This window comes from Aptenodytes forsteri, unplaced genomic scaffold, assembly GCF_000699145.1.
Source record: "Aptenodytes forsteri isolate BGI_AS27 unplaced genomic scaffold, ASM69914v1 Scaffold53, whole genome shotgun sequence".
NCBI lineage: Eukaryota > Metazoa > Chordata > Aves > Sphenisciformes > Spheniscidae > Aptenodytes > Aptenodytes forsteri.
In genome coordinates this window covers 12339404-12358209 of record NW_008795909.1, presented here as the reverse complement: position 1 = coordinate 12358209, position 18806 = coordinate 12339404, and the positions used below count along the sequence as shown (strand labels likewise).

The 18806-nt window shown below is 35.0% G+C and overlaps 1 protein-coding gene across 1 annotated transcript in view; it reads right to left on the bottom strand.

The window, feature by feature from the left end:
• DNAH12 (dynein axonemal heavy chain 12) overlaps positions 1–18806 on the bottom strand; it is an 80965-nt gene that overhangs the window by 16157 nt on the left and 46002 nt on the right. The window contains exons 40-56 of the mRNA XM_019473434.1: positions 16767–17066; positions 15410–15588; positions 13581–13773; positions 13328–13489; positions 11151–11345; positions 10200–10333; positions 9711–9873; positions 9220–9300; positions 7828–8004; positions 7121–7252; positions 6584–6673; positions 4441–4581; positions 4064–4305; positions 3570–3717; positions 2455–2600; positions 522–799; positions 9–12 (exon numbers count right to left, since the gene is read on the bottom strand). Coding sequence (XP_019328979.1) covers positions 9–12; positions 522–799; positions 2455–2600; positions 3570–3717; positions 4064–4305; positions 4441–4581; positions 6584–6673; positions 7121–7252; positions 7828–8004; positions 9220–9300; positions 9711–9873; positions 10200–10333; positions 11151–11345; positions 13328–13489; positions 13581–13773; positions 15410–15588; positions 16767–17066 — 2765 coding nt within the window. The remainder of the gene's footprint in view (positions 1–8; positions 13–521; positions 800–2454; positions 2601–3569; positions 3718–4063; positions 4306–4440; positions 4582–6583; positions 6674–7120; positions 7253–7827; positions 8005–9219; positions 9301–9710; positions 9874–10199; positions 10334–11150; positions 11346–13327; positions 13490–13580; positions 13774–15409; positions 15589–16766; positions 17067–18806) is intronic.

Below are 18806 nucleotides of genomic sequence, written 5' to 3'. Positions count from 1 at the left end.
TGAATTACCTGTCTGAAATAGAAAAAAAAAAAAAAAGGGGGGGGGAAAAAGTGTTTGAGTGAAAACCAGTAAAAATAAACTATGTAAGGAAGTAAAACATATTTGTGTTTATCTGCATTTTTTTGTCTTTTTCCAGGAGGAAAAGAAAGAAAAGTTGAAAACCAAATTCATAGCTACTTAGCAAGTTTCAGAGAAACACAGGAAAAATGTGCCTTAAGCAAAATGCCTTGACCGTTTTTCTTGATTTGTACAAAATTTAGTAAAATATTAGTATTAGACTAAAACTATGAAAATGAACAAGCAAAACAATTTCATTGAGAATCTTCCCTTTGCAGAGTCAAGTGTCTTTGTTTAGTCTCCTATAGTGACATGGTGAAGGTTTTCACATAAAACCACTATTGTGATATATGAATGATATTTATTAAAAAATAAAATAAAACTTCAGGCTGTTGTGAAGTTACCTTCCTCTTACCACAGGCAGCAGTAAACCAGAGAGTAATGAGAAAAACATCAGACACTACCACAGACTATGAGATGAACATTAATGTAATCTACTTCATGGTTCAAAATTAATTTTGACGTACCTTGTTTAAAAGTCTGTTTAAGTAGCAGAGGTTCAAGTGATGGGTCTAGTTCTTCTCCAACATTTTCTAGAAGAAGTGGAGTTCCAAACTGAATGCAGTTCTCCAGGGTTCTCATATAATCTGTGTCACTGACCTTGATAACATTCAGGCCATTTTCCTTCTCAAAATTCTTGATCCATTTATTTGCTTGACCTTGAGGATCAATCATTAATGGCCTAAAACATACAAGACAGTTTTCTCAGTGCTTGCAGGAGTTTTTCAAAATTTTAAACTATTTTAAAATGTTTCTGTGTCAGGCTGTCAAGGAAAAGAGTGATACAATTTTGATTCTGTTATTTTAAGAGATCAGTGAAATGGAGGTATAGGTGTTTTATCATAATTTGAAAAGTAATTCCAAGAATAGTTTTAGGAGTTGCAAAAAACATTCATAACATTTTTCATTAAATACATCACAATGCAGAATTTTTGTAAAATCTTGTTCTGCCTCTCCCCTGGAATTCTCAGTATTTGGAATATTTACTTTTATAAATTTTGAGTCCTTTCTCATATATTTTTTCACTTAAAAAAAATAGAAGTCAACAATTAGTTGCAATTTAAATCTGGGATGTTGGTATATCAGCTAGTGTAAGACTGGAAATGTAAGCAGGGCAGGGAAAGGTGGCAGTATTTTAATTTTGTTCAACAGATTTGTCCCCCTTTGTACTTGCTGATTTCATCTGTATGTATGTATTTTAATAAGTCAGACATGAATGATATCAAACACCTCCTCTAACTGCACCCTCAGAGAGGGTTATTACCACATAACTAAGCAACATTCTAAAAATGGAATTACACACTGTAATCTGAATATAATCTGAATCTACCACTAAGACTAATTCTTGAGAACACAGATCACAAGAACATCACTAGAAAGTTTTATAATCTTGTATTTCTACTGAGTGCAGAATATTTGCAGACAGCTATCACAAGTTTTCATATATTGTAATAGATACCATCCTTGAAATAAAATTTCATTTGGAATAAGAAAAAAAAAAGTTGTTAAAGGTCCTAAAAGAATCCTTTATATAGATGTGAGTTTCACACACAATAAATATGTATAAAACATAAAAATGTCATCTGATAGCCTTATAACTGTAGGACCCTGAAGTGGACTGTGGTATATCTGGACCCTGCAGTTTACATAACCTGAATCTTATCATTAAACATGTAAAACACGAGGATTTCTGTACTGTTCTAAACCTGATTCTTACAAATGCTTCATTAGCTATTAATAGGACAACAAGGTACTATATTAAAAAAAAAAAAAAAAGAGAAAAAAGAAAAAATAACAAATAACTTTATCCAAGAGCACTGCATTTCCTGAAAGGAAAGCTTTAAAGTAACTACATACACAAATCTCTAAAGTGTTATACCTCAAATTTCACATGGATATAAATCCAAGAGCACTGCATTTCCTGAAAGGAAAGCTTTAAAGTAACTACATACACAAATCTCTAAAGTGTTATACCTCAAATTTCACAGGAGCTGGATATAAAGACTGCACTCCTGCTTTCAATTATATTGTCTCTACAGAAGCTACATGGTCTCTAGACATTTAGTTTGCTTTTTTTTTTTTTAAAAAAAAGTGAAAACTTGTTTGGATTTGAAAATTAAACCTTTTTGTCACCTACCAACGTCTTGAATTGTCAACAATGACCCCATTGTCTACAGAAAATATGTCAGTTGGCAAACCAGCAATATTCCAGGCTCTTATTTTTATTGGGTCACCAAGAGTCTTACTCAAAGAGAAATTCTCAGAACAAGGGATGTTTTTCTTAAAAAAAAGTGAAAACTTGTTTGGATTTGAAAATTAAACCTTTTTGTCACCTACCAACGTCTTGAATTGTCAACAATGACCCCATTGTCTACAGAAAATATGTCAGTTGGCAAACCAGCAATATTCCAGGCTCTTATTTTTATTGGGTCACCAAGAGTCTTACTCAAAGAGAAATTCTCAGAACAAGGGATGTTTTTCTCCTGGAAAAAAAAGAAAAGAAAAGAAAACCCCATTTATCTTTATTCCATGTTTCTTTACTTCTTTTATTATGCCACTTCAGAGAAATTCTCAGAACAAGGGATGTTTTTCTCCTGGGGAAAAAAAAGAAAAGAAAAGAAAACCCCATTTATCTTTATTCCATGTTTCTTTACTTCTTTTATTAAATGCCACTTCAATCCAAAGTGACTATGTGCATTTCCTTTTAAGAGTTTGAAATAGGTCAAGTATAAGTAAAAATCCTAGGAAAAAATAAAATCATAGTTTCAATAGCTAACCATATTTCGCCACTGAATATTTACTCTCTCTCCAAATTTTATAGGATTTGTCTAGTTTTTTGTACATTCTAAATGTGTTTTGTTTGTTACATAAAGTTATGACAATGCATTACCTTAAGAAACTCACACACAGTTGGAAATCATCTAATGATTATATCTTCCATTAACTCAATACAGTAATCGGATTTGTTACTATTTAATGTCACAGTCACAATCACTGACTTCAAATCACTTGATTTATGAATTATGGCATTAGTATAAGTATGTTGGAACTGTCCCTTTGCAAACAGCATAATCAACCATTTAATTAACACTTCTATAATAACTTACACTGGCACATATTTGTATTTTTTTACACCATACATAACTGCATTTTAAAGTTAATTCTTTCATTTAAAGGCAAAAAGAAAATTCTGATATTTTATTTAAGTAATAATCAAGCCTTACAAAGTCAATGATGTGCTCTCATTTCTGATATGCTACTTAAGGTTAGAATAAATTCACTGATTTAATTAAATTCAAATTTACAGAATATTGGATCAGCAGAATTTATCCCATTCATCTTAATGAGTTTTACTAGGCTAATATTAAATAAACAACAAGGGATTTTTGAGGCCTTTTGCAGTAGTCCGAAAAAAAGCAAACACTTATTTAAATCTAAGATAACCTCCTAACCTTGCACAGTTTGCTCCAATCTTTGGTACATTCTTGTCGAAATCCAGCAGTAAAAGCTCCCAGATATGCTATCACACCAGCTGATATCAGAACATCTCCTGTCAAATTATCATATGTGTCCTGAAGATCATTTGCGGCATTATTCCACCTATGACAAGCAGAAAATACAGAAAAAAATGGTGCTGAAACCTCCACATTAATGATATTGACGATAAAAATCAACCTTTTTTTGTTGTTGTTTATCTTAACTTCAGGCATAGAATAAGGACACTGTGTTTATGTATTTTATTCTTATTTTGAAGACTTTCTCTACAATTCTCCCAATGTTGCTGCCAATATTTTTACATTATAAACAATTATGAATCTTTCAAGATCCCAGACTGTTACACTCTTCAGCAGTACAGCGCTCAGACAGAGATACAGCTCAGAGAACTGAAGTTCAAATTCTATTTCTACAATGGCTGTTATATCTGACATTTGAACTTTAACCTGACCTTGATTTCTCTCCACCAAGGCCTCCAATCAACTTCTCTGCTCGTTCTAGTTTTTTAGCGCACAGATCAACCTGGAATTCTAAATGAGCCTTTTCTTCAGTTTTCTCAGTGAAGGTTCCTTCCAAAGCAGCCAAATGATTTTCCACTGCTGCAAGTTCTTCTCTCTTCTGATTCAAGAGTGTTAGTGTCTCTGCTAAGGACTGCTGTGCCTCTCTCAAACGATCTTTCTTGGGTGCAACCACCTATTCAATTACAACCAATACACAAATGCTTAAAGCCCATTTTTGTAGCTTTATTATTTAATACAATGCTTAGGGTGAATATACCAAGCAAAAGAAGTATTTCACAGCACTGAGGGACTAGGGTCAAAAACGCACCTTTGCAACCCTGTCATACACCTCCATTGCCATAATCCATTTACATAAACCCTCTGCTGCCGAGGAAGCTTTAGCCACCTTTTGTGGATCAAACTCAGGATTAGTCAAGTATTCACCCCGAATCTTCTGCATGACAGCTGCCTGGATAACAAAAGCATTATAGCTCATCAAAGTCTTGTGGCTGACACTTTAAAATTACACTGATTGATTGCCTTTTCTCTACACAATGAAATAGGAAAGAACTACTCAGTATTAATTGTGGTAGAAACCACTGCTCATTTGTTTCTTTTAATTTTCCTATCATGCTTTGTGGCCTTTTCCTGTTTTCACTCTAATCCTATCCTTATCCTTTATAATCATGAATTTGGTATGTCTTCCATGCAGCAGCTACCAGTACTAAGAGAGCATTACAGTCACGTAGAAGCCTTAATTTACGCTGTTGCAACCCTGTCATACACCTCCATTGCCATAATCCATTTACATAAACCCTCTGCTGCCGAGGAAGCTTTAGCCACCTTTTGTGGATCAAACTCAGGATTAGTCAAGTATTCACCCCGAATCTTCTGCATGACAGCTGCCTGGATAACAAAAGCATTATAGCTCATCAAAGTCTTGTGGCTGACACTTTAAAATTACACTGATTGATTGCCTTTTCTCTACACAATGAAATAGGAAAGAACTACTCAGTATTAATTGTGGTAGAAACCACTGCTCATTTGTTTCTTTTAATTTTCCTATCATGCTTTGTGGCCTTTTCCTGTTTTCACTCTAATCCTATCCTTATCCTTTATAATCATGAATTTGGTATGTCTTCCATGCAGCAGCTACCTAAGTACGAAGAGCATCACAGTCACGTAGAAGCCTTAATTTACGCTGTCCCTTGTGCAAAACATGCTAATTTCATTATTTGCTCTCTTTTCTCAAGACACAGCTGTTGGGGATCATTATAAAAATGTATTTCTACTAATGTAAGGCAAAATCTAAATTAATTACATTGCTTGTGCCTACTTTCGGGGACCAGTTTTATAAAGGGCAAAGCATATTCAATTTCCACTGAATTGGACAAACGGCAAGAATCACACTCTCAGACAGTAAGATCTTTGGGGGAGATGGTAATATTTTAAATAAAGTTATATAGCTAGTACTTTTCTGCATTTATTGTATATCTTCTAGCATACTTAACAAAATATTACCTATTTTGTCAGCATTCATTCAATCAAAATAACACAATTAGAAACAGCCATTAAGAAGAGCACCAATGTGGGCAGTTATTTAAAAATAGGAAAAAGTTTGTGATGCCAGAGTAATTGATTTAGAAAAACTAGTACAAAAAAAGGCACAGAAAGGTTGGACAGGGATCAAATGTTCCCTGGTTCCACAAAAACCCCCCAACCAAAACCCAAAACAGAATACATGAAATGAGGCTAAAAGGACCCAGGTTCAGAAGAAACAGAAGGAGATAGCTCTTCATACCACTAAAAGTAGACTTCTGGAATGCTTTGTAAAAAGATCTTGTAGATACAGAAATTTAACATAGTCTTAAGGGGACTAGAGAAATTACAGAAGAGAGATCCACTGAAAGGTACTAGGCATACAGAAACTACATCTAGCTCTAGAAGTCCTTCATTTAAATTGCTGGAGGCTGAAAGAGTATTTGGAGAAATTACCATATATACTGTTCCTACTCCTTCCAAGGCACCTGCTTATGGCCATCTTTGGACACAGGATAATGGACAGGACAGACTATTTACTCTGATACAGTTTTTTAATGTGTTATTTTTACCTTTTGATGAGATACTACCTATAAATTGCAAAGTTAGAAACATTTGTGCACAGAAGGACATTTCATTCAAATAGAAGACAGGCTATATAGAAGCCTTAAAAATTCCCAAAGGGAATTCTAAAACCTTCTGAAATACCACTTAGAAGATTCACCCTGAGGAAGTTTGACTCACTTGCCATGACCATACTCATCCCATAGAGATACCCTATCATATTGTAAAGATCTTTGGTCATAACAGAAGTTGACTAACTTGGGACAAATGGGGCCTCTGATATAGTATTTTCTAATTTTATTTTTTTTTCCCCTGCAAGAAAGTATCTACATGGTAAAAATCACTGAATAATTAGACAGAATTCTTACTGGAATATTGTCCTTGTCATACTCTTTCAAATCCTTTAAGAAATTGATGTCACCAAGCGGTTTCTTGCTTGGAGCCCAGTAATCCAAAATCTACAAAACACAGAAGGAAATATCTTTTCAAGCTTTAAAACAAACACACAAACAAAAAATGACAGATCTCTTTTAATTAAAACTCATGCATATTTAAATACTGATGACCTTGTATCTCCTTGAGACGTCAAAAAAGGAGAAAGTCTATCAGATCAAGCATTTCCCCCAAACCATACCTAAAGCCAAAAACTGAATAGTGTCTCAGGGAAGAGTTACGTATTATCTATTATCTATATACGAGTCAAGCAAATTAAATATGTTCTCTTTACACATTACAAAACTTCGAAAATTTGGAATTCTGGAAGTTTTCAGTAATATAATGGATGCAGGCTGTAAGTACTTGCCTACTTTAGTGGACCTTGGGTGATCTTGTTTATTGAACAAGGGGTCTGTGTTGAGAAGAACATGAATTACACTTTTATTTGAAACTATTGTCTGTCATTTTACCTTGCCTCCAGTCCCTGAAGGATCTGCAATTTTTTCAGGTTTTATGTCTTTCATGACACAGACAGCAGCCATGACAAGTTTGACACCAGACGGAGGATTTTTCATTGATTTGACAATTGATATATCAGAAGGCTAAAATAAAAATCACATTTAAAAAAATGACAGATGTTATGCCTTTCTCGCCACTAAGATAAATGAACTAACAGGAAAAAAAGGGGAATTATAACACCATTACCAACGAACATAATTATAGAGGACTTTTAGAAGGGATGATACAGTGTTAGCAAGACAATTAGCAATATCCATCAATGTATCCTATGCAGGGGAAATAAAAATGAAATGAATGCTAGTAACTGTAAACTAATGATTAATTAAAATTATATTTTAAAAAGTCTATGTCAGAATATTTTTTTATATACTTCCGTAAGTGTCATCTAAGACATCTCACATACTTCATACCTCCTACTATACTAAATTCCTGCAGGACTTTCACAACAATACTGCTTTCAGATCATGTGTAAGTCACAACAAGGACAAAACGTTTAAACCAAAGATCCAGATAATTCTTAGCCATAAACAAACGCCATGTTACACACTGACTGTCAACATTAACTTAGCTGAAAGAGTTAGCATTCTTTCCCAAACAAATGGAAGAGTTTCATCATGTTAAATAACTCTTTCAAATGCTGAAGTTTAGATCAGCTTGCCTTCAAAGTGTCAAGAGCATCAAGTGCGGCCTCCAGGGCTGGGATTGCCTCTGCCAGGTCACTCTCACATTCATTTTTCAATGTCTGAGCTTCTTCAGCTTTTTCTGCAGCAATTTCTTCATCTACTTTTACAGTTTTTCTTTTTTGTTCTACTTCTGCAGATTCTATTTCTATAGTCTAAAGAAAAATACATGAGTGAGCTTCCTATTGAGCAGTGGATGATCAAATAAACTGAAGTTATCTAGTATAGCACTTGGGGAATACTGTAAAATATAAAGAGAAAATTGAAGTATTTCAGTATTTTCATATATTTTCAATTTATATTAAGGGAATAATTTGCTTCTTCGCATAACGTAACGTCATCATGGAGCTTTAACAGTAGGTAAACTGCATGAAATCAGATTATTGTCAATCAAAGCTACTTAAAATATGTTTGAAGTTCAGGAGACAAGAAACTCTTCACGTTTGTCCATCAGACTGTAACTAAAAAATGACTAGCTTTTATAGTGAGTTTTCATAGCTTCATAGACTATAACACTGACTACTGAAATTTATTTTCTTTTCAGTGATGAGTCAAGCCTTCATCCAAGTACTCCCTTTTCAGTCCTACATTAGTGACATCTAGTTTTCTTAGAGGTTCGTAGGAGTAGCTAGAAGAGATATAAGGTTTTTTTACAGATACAGTGACAAATCAGAAGCAAGTGCATAAAAACGTCAATCAAATCTTGGTTTTTTGTGATGCAACAGTAATATACTAGGTAAGCGTATTTTCACAAGTCAGAATTTTCAAAGACACCTCAGAGATTGGTTCCTACATCCCCCTAAATTTCTATGAAGCTAATCCTTTTTAGGATCTTCTAAAAATCAAGCGTATAATCCCTGTGCATGCAAAGACAGACTGTGCAAAGCTGTTCTTGTTTATTTTGTATGCTGAAGAACTATTTGTGGTTTTTGCAATGTTTTGAATGACCTTGGGAAATCCAGTCTAACCACTATCAGCATGAATGTTCCTCTAACATCCTTCAGCATGGAGCTTAGGCAAGGACTGTATGTCCAGAGTCTGTATCTTACATAAAGAACACAATTTTCTTCCAGTTCTAAGGATATAAGCATAAACTGTGGCAAGTTTCACAATACCAAAAACCCCAGTAAACAAGAAGTGAGCTCAAAAACCTGAACTCAGCTCTTATTTTCTGAAAGTCACATATCAGCAACCTTATACAAGCATATTCTTTAGAACCTGCCTACAATCAGCTGAGATACTGAAGTAGAAGTACAGTGTACGATTAAGATTCCTCATTCAAAGCTAATTATTACAAAGGTGAAATTATGGATCCCAAGTATACACATGCTTACATTAAAAACAATAAAGTTGTATTTGTATAACTCTACCTTCATCATGTTTGCATTATCCAATTTAGCCTCTTCCAGTTTGGGCTGCAGCTGAACTAGTTCTTGTTTCATCTCACCAACCTATACATACGCAAAAGAATCAGGTAGGATTCAGAAGTGCCAAGTACAATTTCCAACAATTACTATAAGACCTAGATTTTACCTAATGACTAATTTATTGATAGAAGGAAATAACATTCAGTTTCAAATCAAACACTTCAGAGACTTATTATGATCTCATATGTACAATCTCTAATTTTAAGAACTACGTTCACTTATAGTCACCAGCAATACATGCTTAGAGGTCTGTGGCCTCTAGCACAACTGCTAAGACTGTAGGAAAGAAAAGGCAAAATACATTTCTTATAGTTCTATTGTTGAAGATCAAGCTAAACAAAATCTGAAGTAATGTGTTTGACTGACTTCTCCAGGATAAGACCGGCTTTTGCCAAACATTTTGTATTTTCAGTTCCATTTTTGTCCTAACTCACTTGTGATTCAGCAAAAGCTAGTTTATCTAGTCCATTCACATATTTTTTCTTGGCTTTCATTACAGTGTCTCGTTTCTGAGTAAGAAGTTTCCGAAACGCAGCAATAAGCTCAAGATAAGAAGTAGGAGTAACGTAATTATGGCGTCCCAGACTTTGCAAGAACCTTTAAAAAAAAAAAAGGTGCCTTATAAGTTTTGCTTTCTTTTTTTAACTATTGTTAGCAAAGTTATGTAACTGACAAATAATAGGAGTAAACAATTTTGACAATTTTATGTAATATTTTTATGCAGGCAGATAGCATACATTAACTTTTAAGACAGAAATGAGTAGTAATGAAACTCAAATCACCTACTATTTTGTTGTTTCTTGCGTCTAAAAATTCAACTTCTGAGTTCTCTGTTGCTTGATTTACTACTTTCGATAGCATAATGTTTTCCCTCTTACTATTTCTATAAATTAATGAGTTGTTTTCAAAAGAAACAGACTGACCTTACAGAGAGTGACAAAACTGAAGTATGAAAATATTTACAGATGGGCACAACTTCCTGACGCTCACTGTCTGTGAGCTGAAGTGTTTCTAAGAATTTATTAGCCACACGTTCAAGGGCATCTTCAGGCCACGGCTGAGGGAGAAGTGAGGAGATAAGCATTTGTAAGATTCAGCTGTTAGCAGTCTTCATACTTTAAAAACAATTTTTACCATTCAAAACACCAGAATGAGACATACTAGTCCCAACTATGTCTCAAGAACAATGAACTGATATAAGGGTTAGATCAGGCAGCAAGGTCACGCTACCCATGCAATCTTTTCTGGCAACTCCTGGCTGATCTTCTAGTTAAAAGCTACATATTGCCATTCTATCCAAACATTTCTGTGTCTATGTCATCCTTTGGCAGAAAAATTAATTGATGTCAGCACCAGGCCAAGCTATAGAGCTGACTGCACTTTATTGAGAGTAACAGCGCTTACATTAAGGATCGTTAACTACAGTAATTTTCCAAGTTTTATTCTGCTATAAAAGATCTACAGATAAACAACAGGACTTGTATTTGCTAGTCATTCCCATGACGCATGATCTGCTTAACAGGCAGCAGAAATTATGATCATTTTACAATCACATTGAAATGGTTTCTCTAGTCCTTTAAAACATACATGTTATGCAATAAAATAACCATCACCAAACTGAGACTATTCACTACTTCAGAGATGTAAAATTTGTAGCAACAAAATTTAAGTTTGTTTAATTGTAGAAATACTGAGATCACACACCAAAGAGCTCCCAAAATATTACAAAAAATGCCCATGCTATTTTAAAATTTTGAAAAACATGAAGTACTTCTATACAGAACACAAGAGAAAATCTAACGGGACACGAAAATATAGACTGTTAGAAAACTGAAGTAGTTTGTTGAGGAAACAATATAAATATTTTCACATACCTGGAACCAATCAATAGTACAGCAGTTGATGAGTGAGGGAAACTGTCTCAGACGATTGCGGAAAGCATCTCCAATTGGGCTGAATGCCACCACGATATGGAGATTTTCTTTGCAGCAGTTCACAAAAAACGCAAACAAGGCCAAGGGACTGAGTTCTTCATGTTTATTGCCAGCCTGAACTATTGCACGAACAGCCTTAGGAATAATACATAGGGTAAGAACTGTTATATTTCTCATTAAACACTTCTGAAGTCCTATAGCAATCCTGTTAATTTTAGCATCACCATGAAATAAAATTTTTTATTGATAAATGAAACAGGTAGAATAAATTAGAAAAACAGAACAAGTAGTAAATACTATTTGAGAATAGGATTACGATATTTATCTGTGACCCTGACAACTCATTCTAGAAATGATCATCTGCTGCTTTCAGCAACTGAGAATATGTCAGAACAAAAACTAAAAATCAAACCCAAGATGAGTTCCAGATGGATAAGACACATTAAGATGAGACAGAGGGTCAAGACACATTCTGAAAAATCAGAATTCATAATTAGCTCCCTCAAGAAATAAAGAACCAAAGCCTTCTAATGATAAATACAACTATGAGGCTTAATTACAGTCAAACCTCAGTCACTCAAAAGATTTAGGAGATACAAACAATGAGGCAAATTACTACTCTCATTACACAAAAGCCACTATCACAAAAGCAAATGTTTTTCTTACCATGTATGCTGTTAAGTGCCATGTAAGTCCCCTAAACAACATTTCAAGACATTAACTTACTAAGAACTTTTTTAGCTTTAAGATTATACTAAAATATGCTGTATTTACCTAATTGGAGAGGAAGATTTACATTTCAAACATCAAAACTTACTCCATTTGTTCATTTACCAAAACCAATAATTTCTCAAAAGAAGAAGAAACCTCTAGATTTGAAACTAAAGACTACTTCATAAAAGTATTATCCTCAATTAATTAACAATCCATGAAACACTGACTATAAACCCCTAAAACTTAAATTCTTCTTCACAAAAGCACGTGTACTATACATAATCCCACAATTAAAGTAAGTGACAAAAATTAATTTAGTAGCAATAGAGTAAAAGTGGAAATATTTTGATGGAGCAGATTTAAATGAGTAAAAAAACAACTTTGCTCCAGTTGGCGTATTATGGATAGCTACTAATTTTTAGCAAACACCAATTGAGTATGTTTGTACAAACTGTAAAACTGTAAAAGAGCCACATTATCTTAATATTGTTACTATATACCTGGCAAGAATGAAACAGTAATAGAGAAAGATTATTAGAATTATAATCTAACTTCTTTGCAAAATATATGGAATGCAGGTATCAACATGCTCCATAACTTAAGTGCAAGAAAAAAAACAATACAGTAACATTTATCAAGTGATATAGCTATTTCAATAAAGAACAGTTGTGTATGTACTAAGAACCACTTTGAATGTCAACTAGAAGCATACCTAGGTAATTTATTAGTAAACATACCACAGAGATATGAAGACAGCACAGCATACAGTTCCAAATATTGTTAGCTAACATTAAGTTTCCAACTTGATGTGTACAAAGATTGACGCCTCTCCCTCCCAACTGGTGATTGCTATTTTGAAAATCCAAGCCTGATTTTAGTTAAGACTTTTTTTTAAAAATTGCCCAAGTACATTGCATCTTTACTTCTGAGCCTGAATTCATGGAGCACCCTTCCCCAACTTCTCTCTGAGTAGAAGTGTCAAGACTATGAAATTCGGTCTAACAATGCCCTAGTGCCCTAGACAGCAAGAGTCTATTGACAAAGGCAGGCTGTGTTTTTTCAAAAAATGTCTTTGTCCTTAACTGATCAATGAAAACATGATGATGTATATTCTTCTTTTGCACAATACACTGCAAACAGTAACTGTGGCCATGGGGTATTTGTGAACAATCAAAGTTCCCTACGTGCACAACTTAATGTGTTTGTGAACAGAACTCCAGGTCAGAATTAAAGCTAGTAGTAGGCATAAGCTACTCCATAAGTTTACTAATAACTGGCTGGTTTATCTAAGGTCTCAAAAAAAGTCACAGAATTAACTGCATATATCCAAAAGCCCCACTTCACACTTAACTGACGAAATAGCTTAAAAGGGAGGTGACATTAATGAGAATTTCTAAAGATACCTCTGTAATTTCTTGTTTTTCATCTGCTGCAAAAAGATTGGGTACTTCCCCAGTGTTGAGGACACTGTCAACATCTTCTAAAAAGCTTTCTTCTTTAATTTGTGCATCTGTGATTATAAATACAGTTTTCAAGCCTTTTACACCTGCATTCTTCAGAAGACTCTGAAAATGCAAGACAGTTAAAATACTGTACAATTCCAAAACACCCTTCCTCAAAATTAAGTCAAAATGCAGACAGGTTATTAATACTCACTTTCAGATCTTCTCTCCACTCATTTGTACCGTAGGTCTTAGAAATCTCTGGTTGAAAAACACACATCTTTGCCATAAATGCCGCTAGACGAGTCAAAGACTGACGTCCACTTCCTCCCATTCCAACCAACAAAGCATTACCCCCTGGCTGCTTCAGAATACGACTTATACGAGACAAATGTTCCAATACATACCTGTATTTGAAATGTGCTGATTACCAGAATGGCAGAAATACATATGCATTTGTGCACCTATAAATCTCTGAAACAAGTATAGAAGTAGCATCTCCAAAACAAATTTCTGAAGGCAGGGTGGGGTGGGCGGGAAGAGGAAGAAAGCGAGCGGGTATGCACCACAAAATAAAATAAAACTCGCAACTCTTCTATTATACAAATATCAGTATTTAGCTAAATTACAAATGACTACAAATTACTGAAAGGAATGATCAGCGGTGAGAACCAGAGCACTACATGGATAAAGGTGTCAAAGAAAAAGAAAGAGAAACAGGCAGAAATTCTCTGCTTCTAAATGATAACAGTATTATCAGTTTTAACTTTCTTGAAGTATAACAGTTTAAATACGTTTTAAAGGAACAACTGGGGAAAAATGGGTTATATCAACAAACCTCTTCCTTCCCTCTGCCTCTGACAGTGTTTTATAACTTACATGTGAAATAGATATTGGAACAACATCTTCAGAAAGCAGTATCTGCACATTACTGAGAGTCCTATCTATTGTGAAAACACAAGCATAGTTTATCTTGGAATATGCAGCAAGGTCTACAGGAGATGGCCTGTTTAAGCACAGGGCATGGGGTAGTTAAAGGAAGCTGAGCAGCAGTTAAAAGTGGTCTCAAAAAAAGGTTAAAGCATTTCAAAGAAGATAAATTCTTGTTTATTTTGATTGGTTAGAAAAATAAAGGAGTCAAATCCAGATGTTATTCACGAGATTGGACCCTAAGGCTACAGTCAGACATGCTCTCCTGGCTGCTGTTCAGTGAGGTAACTGGGATATTGCTTCTACATTCAGGAAGTGGCCTCTGATCAGAGGGTGCCAGCTCTTCAAACTCCCAGCATAATTGTATATACAGGTACTCAGAAATCCAGCTTGTCAAAATGACCTAGGCTGAAATAAACCGCTATTAGAAGTGTTTAAACTAACCCTAATCACCTTCACAAAGCATCTAGGTGTCAAGTTACACAGGCAAATATGAAGAGGCAGTAATCTCTAGCAATAGGGAGGAGGAAGGAGTTGTGACCTCCTAATCTGTCTCAGTTGTATGTACCTCTGCCTGATCACAAGTTAAGGTAACAATAGCAGCCTGCAGAGTCTAAAATTTCACAGGATTAGCTGCAGCACAGGCTGGGTACATGCCCCGAAGTCGGGCATGGCTGTGCTGCATAATAACAGAGCAGACAGACGGCTATGACTGTGCTATATCTCACTCTGCACCTCACAACCTTAGAATCCTTGTCCTTGGTGAAATGAAAGTCCAGTGGCTACAGGCAAAACTGACATTCATCTTCACTGTAACACAGGCCTAGCAGAAGTAGAGCAGCCACCTGATTTGGTGCATAATGTTTCTTTAACAACCAATGAATATATTCAAAGCCCCTGCGGAGAAAAACTTCTCATTATTTACTTTTGGATAGAAAAAGCAGGGGCATAAGAGAAAAATCAGTTCACTTCCATCCGAAAAGGTGTAACACCACAAACACTTTTGTGGATGCATAAAGGGGAGGAGACATACAAAAAACACAGCCCACAAAATTGGATATACTGAATTATCAACTGCTGCTTAAAGCTCTTAATAATACAGATCGTATGCACCTGAAAACCACAAGGTTCATTCTTGTTTTGTGGGTTTGATTATATTCATCCAGACACTGCTCCACAACATCACCGAACAGCTGAATGCTTGGAATTTCAACATAAAGTCTTTCATCTCCCTCAAGTTCTGGAATCATGTAGTCACCAAAAAACAAACTTCTCATGTCTTCTTCTGTTATCTATGGTAAATATGTAACAAATTATGAAGCTTAATATTTAATGAACATATTCCTCATTGGAATTTTAGAGAACAAAGGAGAATTTAGACAAATACTCAAGACATGAGAACAAGCACTCTGAAAAATTTTGACTCACAGACAACACCCACCTCAAAATTCTCTATTTCCCGTATTAAACAATATTACTTATTCTTAATTTGTTCTTGGAAAACAACTGGCTCAAATAGACATTAACAGTCTCATAATCATGACCTTCAGATTACACCAAATTTATAGAGATGTATGTTTAGCAATTTTCAATATATTATGAAATGGATAACTAAGACCACAAAGTTATATCTTCTATACATCGATGAAATGACAGGGGAAGAAAAAAAAACAGAAAAAAGGAAGACAAGGCATACAGTATAACATGATTATACATAATTTTAAATACTAAAATTTCGTAACAATTACAGAATGCTGTTTACCACACAGTAACTCAGTCATAGGCTAAATTTAAAAAGGGAATGTTTCTTTATCCTGTAAATCAGGTCTCTTGAAGTCCATTTAAGAGTATTCATACTTGTATTTTTCCTTGCAGGCACAGTACTGTGCGCAGATCCCAGCTACTTTTGTGGTAGTGATTTATAAATTACGCTGGTTGTTTCTGTTACCTCCCATTACCCAAAGATTCCGTATGTGCTGCTACATTTCCAAGAAAAGATGTGAAAGAATTTTTTTGAGAAATTGCTCTGCTGACCTACTGATTAATTGGATGCTTTACTTCTATGTGTAGACATATAGAAGCCTAATAGAACACTACGCTGAATAAATTAAATAAGATATAAATACCCAGGTGTTTTTCAGGTAAATCTGAAAAATTGTTGCACTATTTTTTTTAATTGAATAAGAAACAAGTTTTTGTTTCACTATCAGATACATAAAATTCTTTTATGGAACAGTAATAAGTTTACCCACATTTTAAATGAAATATTTTTTGAAAAGGATGTTTACGTACAACAGTTAAACCCTTCCAAACTTTTTTACTTTTTTTTTCCAAAGAAGCCATTTTGCCAAATTCAACTCAAATTTTCAAGCACATTTGATCCAAAATTTCACCTGTAATTGAGAAACTTTCTAGTCCTAAATTTATCATGAAAACAATTGTTTTGCAACAGGTTAATCGTGATACTCACTGGTGTTTTTGCTTGCTTCAGGTGTGCAAAAACTGAATCAAATGTTTCTTTGAAATGTTCTTTCACAATACTTTTCATTAAATTGAACAACCAGGCTCTATCATTGTCTTCCACTAGACGGTCATAGAAGACACGAAATACCTCATGTACAAACAGCCGAATCATTACATGTTTGCTTTCAACTGATCTTCTGTTAATGAGCAAGCAGCCATGGATAACACGTGAAAAGTCACGCAGGTTGAATATATAATGAGATTTGGCTGGTGTGGGCAAAAGATTTTTGATGGCTTTCTTATACACCTTAAGATAAGAACAACAAAAAAGAACAAAATCAACAAAACAGTAACACCAAGTATATTACTATAATAAACCTTAAGTGTCTTCTAAAATCGTATTTCTCCAAGAAAAACATTTCACACTTAATACATCCTAATAATGTCTAAAGATCTTGAAGCCCTCTGAATGTATCACATGTATCTCATGCAGTTCTGGAACGTACACGTACTACTAACCTAATTGCAAATGGGAAAAGTAATTGTAGCAAATGTAAAGAAATCTGTTGTAGGACCAGGAATACCACTCAGACCTCTTGACTTCCTTTAATTATATGATATCCTCCTTCAAGTGAAGGATCAAATGATATGCAATGGTAACTTCCTAGATTTTCAGTTGTTTAAATCTATTTGTTTGCATATCTACAAATTACTAAAAAAATAAAAAGACTGTCAATAAAAATGCCAAAGGAATAGCCAGATCAAGAAAAGTGTCTTTTGACTATGTTTTGCTCTTTTCTGGAATGCATAAGCTGTTGTTAGCTCATGCTGTTGTGACAGAAATAGTGTCATTTCTCATTACATTTGACATAAATAACACTCTGAAGTGAATGCTGACAGAGGAAACTTTTAATCTGTCTCTGTATACTCATAGATGAAGACAATTATCAAACATCAACCTGCTAAAAAAAGTACAGTAAAATCAAGTGCTCCAGGCTTCACTATATCCATAGTACTAAGTACACATTTCACCTGTTGTCCCATGTCCAAAGCCAATTTCAAAGCCCAGTTCTTCTATTATATTTTCATCCTAGGAGTTGGAGGGTATTGCTTACCAGGATGAAAATTCATATTAGAACAGATTCTCTAGCAGGCAAATGTGTAAGTGTCTAACAGTATAAACAAAATTTGATGCAGTCTGATATGAAATACCTGCATGACTGTATTAAAAGACAACACACTGAAATTGGTCCAAGACGTATCCTGACAAAACCGAATGTTTTAAATATATAGTCAAAAGCATTCAAATCACTAGTAGCTGCTACTATTATTTTCTGTTTAAAGAGCAAAACTTGTGAATTTCTTGTGAATTTCTTTTTTGTTTGTTTTGGAAGGATTAATTGAACCTACAAAAAGATTTCTAGTGGCAGTAGTCAGTCAGCCTTGTGATTCATACATTGAATGTATTATCTAACAATAGTTCTGAAATACCAGCTCTGCAAGTCCTTGGAATGAGATGGATTCATAGAATAGTTTGGGCTGTGAAGGGACCTTTAAAGGTCATCTAGTCCAACCCCCCCTGCTGTGGGCAGGGACATCTTCAACTAAATCAGGTTGCTCAGAGCCCCGTCCAACCTGACCTTGAATGTTTCCAGGGATGGGGCATCCACCATCTCGCTGGGCAACCTGGGCCAGTGTTTCACCACCCTCAGTGTAAAAAATGTCTTCCTTATATCTAGTCTAAATCTACCCCCCTTTTAGTTTAAAGCCATTCCCCCTTGTCCTGTCGCAACAGGCCCTGCTAAAAACTCTGCCGCCATCTTTTTTATAAGCCCCCCTTAAGTACTGATAGGCTGCAAGAAGGTCTCCCCAAAGCCTTCTCTTCTCTAGGCTGAACAACCCCAACTCTCTCAGCCTTTCCTCAGAGGAGAGGTATTCCATCCCCCTGATCATTTTCGTGGTCCTCCTCTGGACCCACTCCAACAAGTACGTGTCTGTCTTATGCTGAGGGCTCCAGAGCTGGACGCAGTACTCCAGGGGGGGGCTC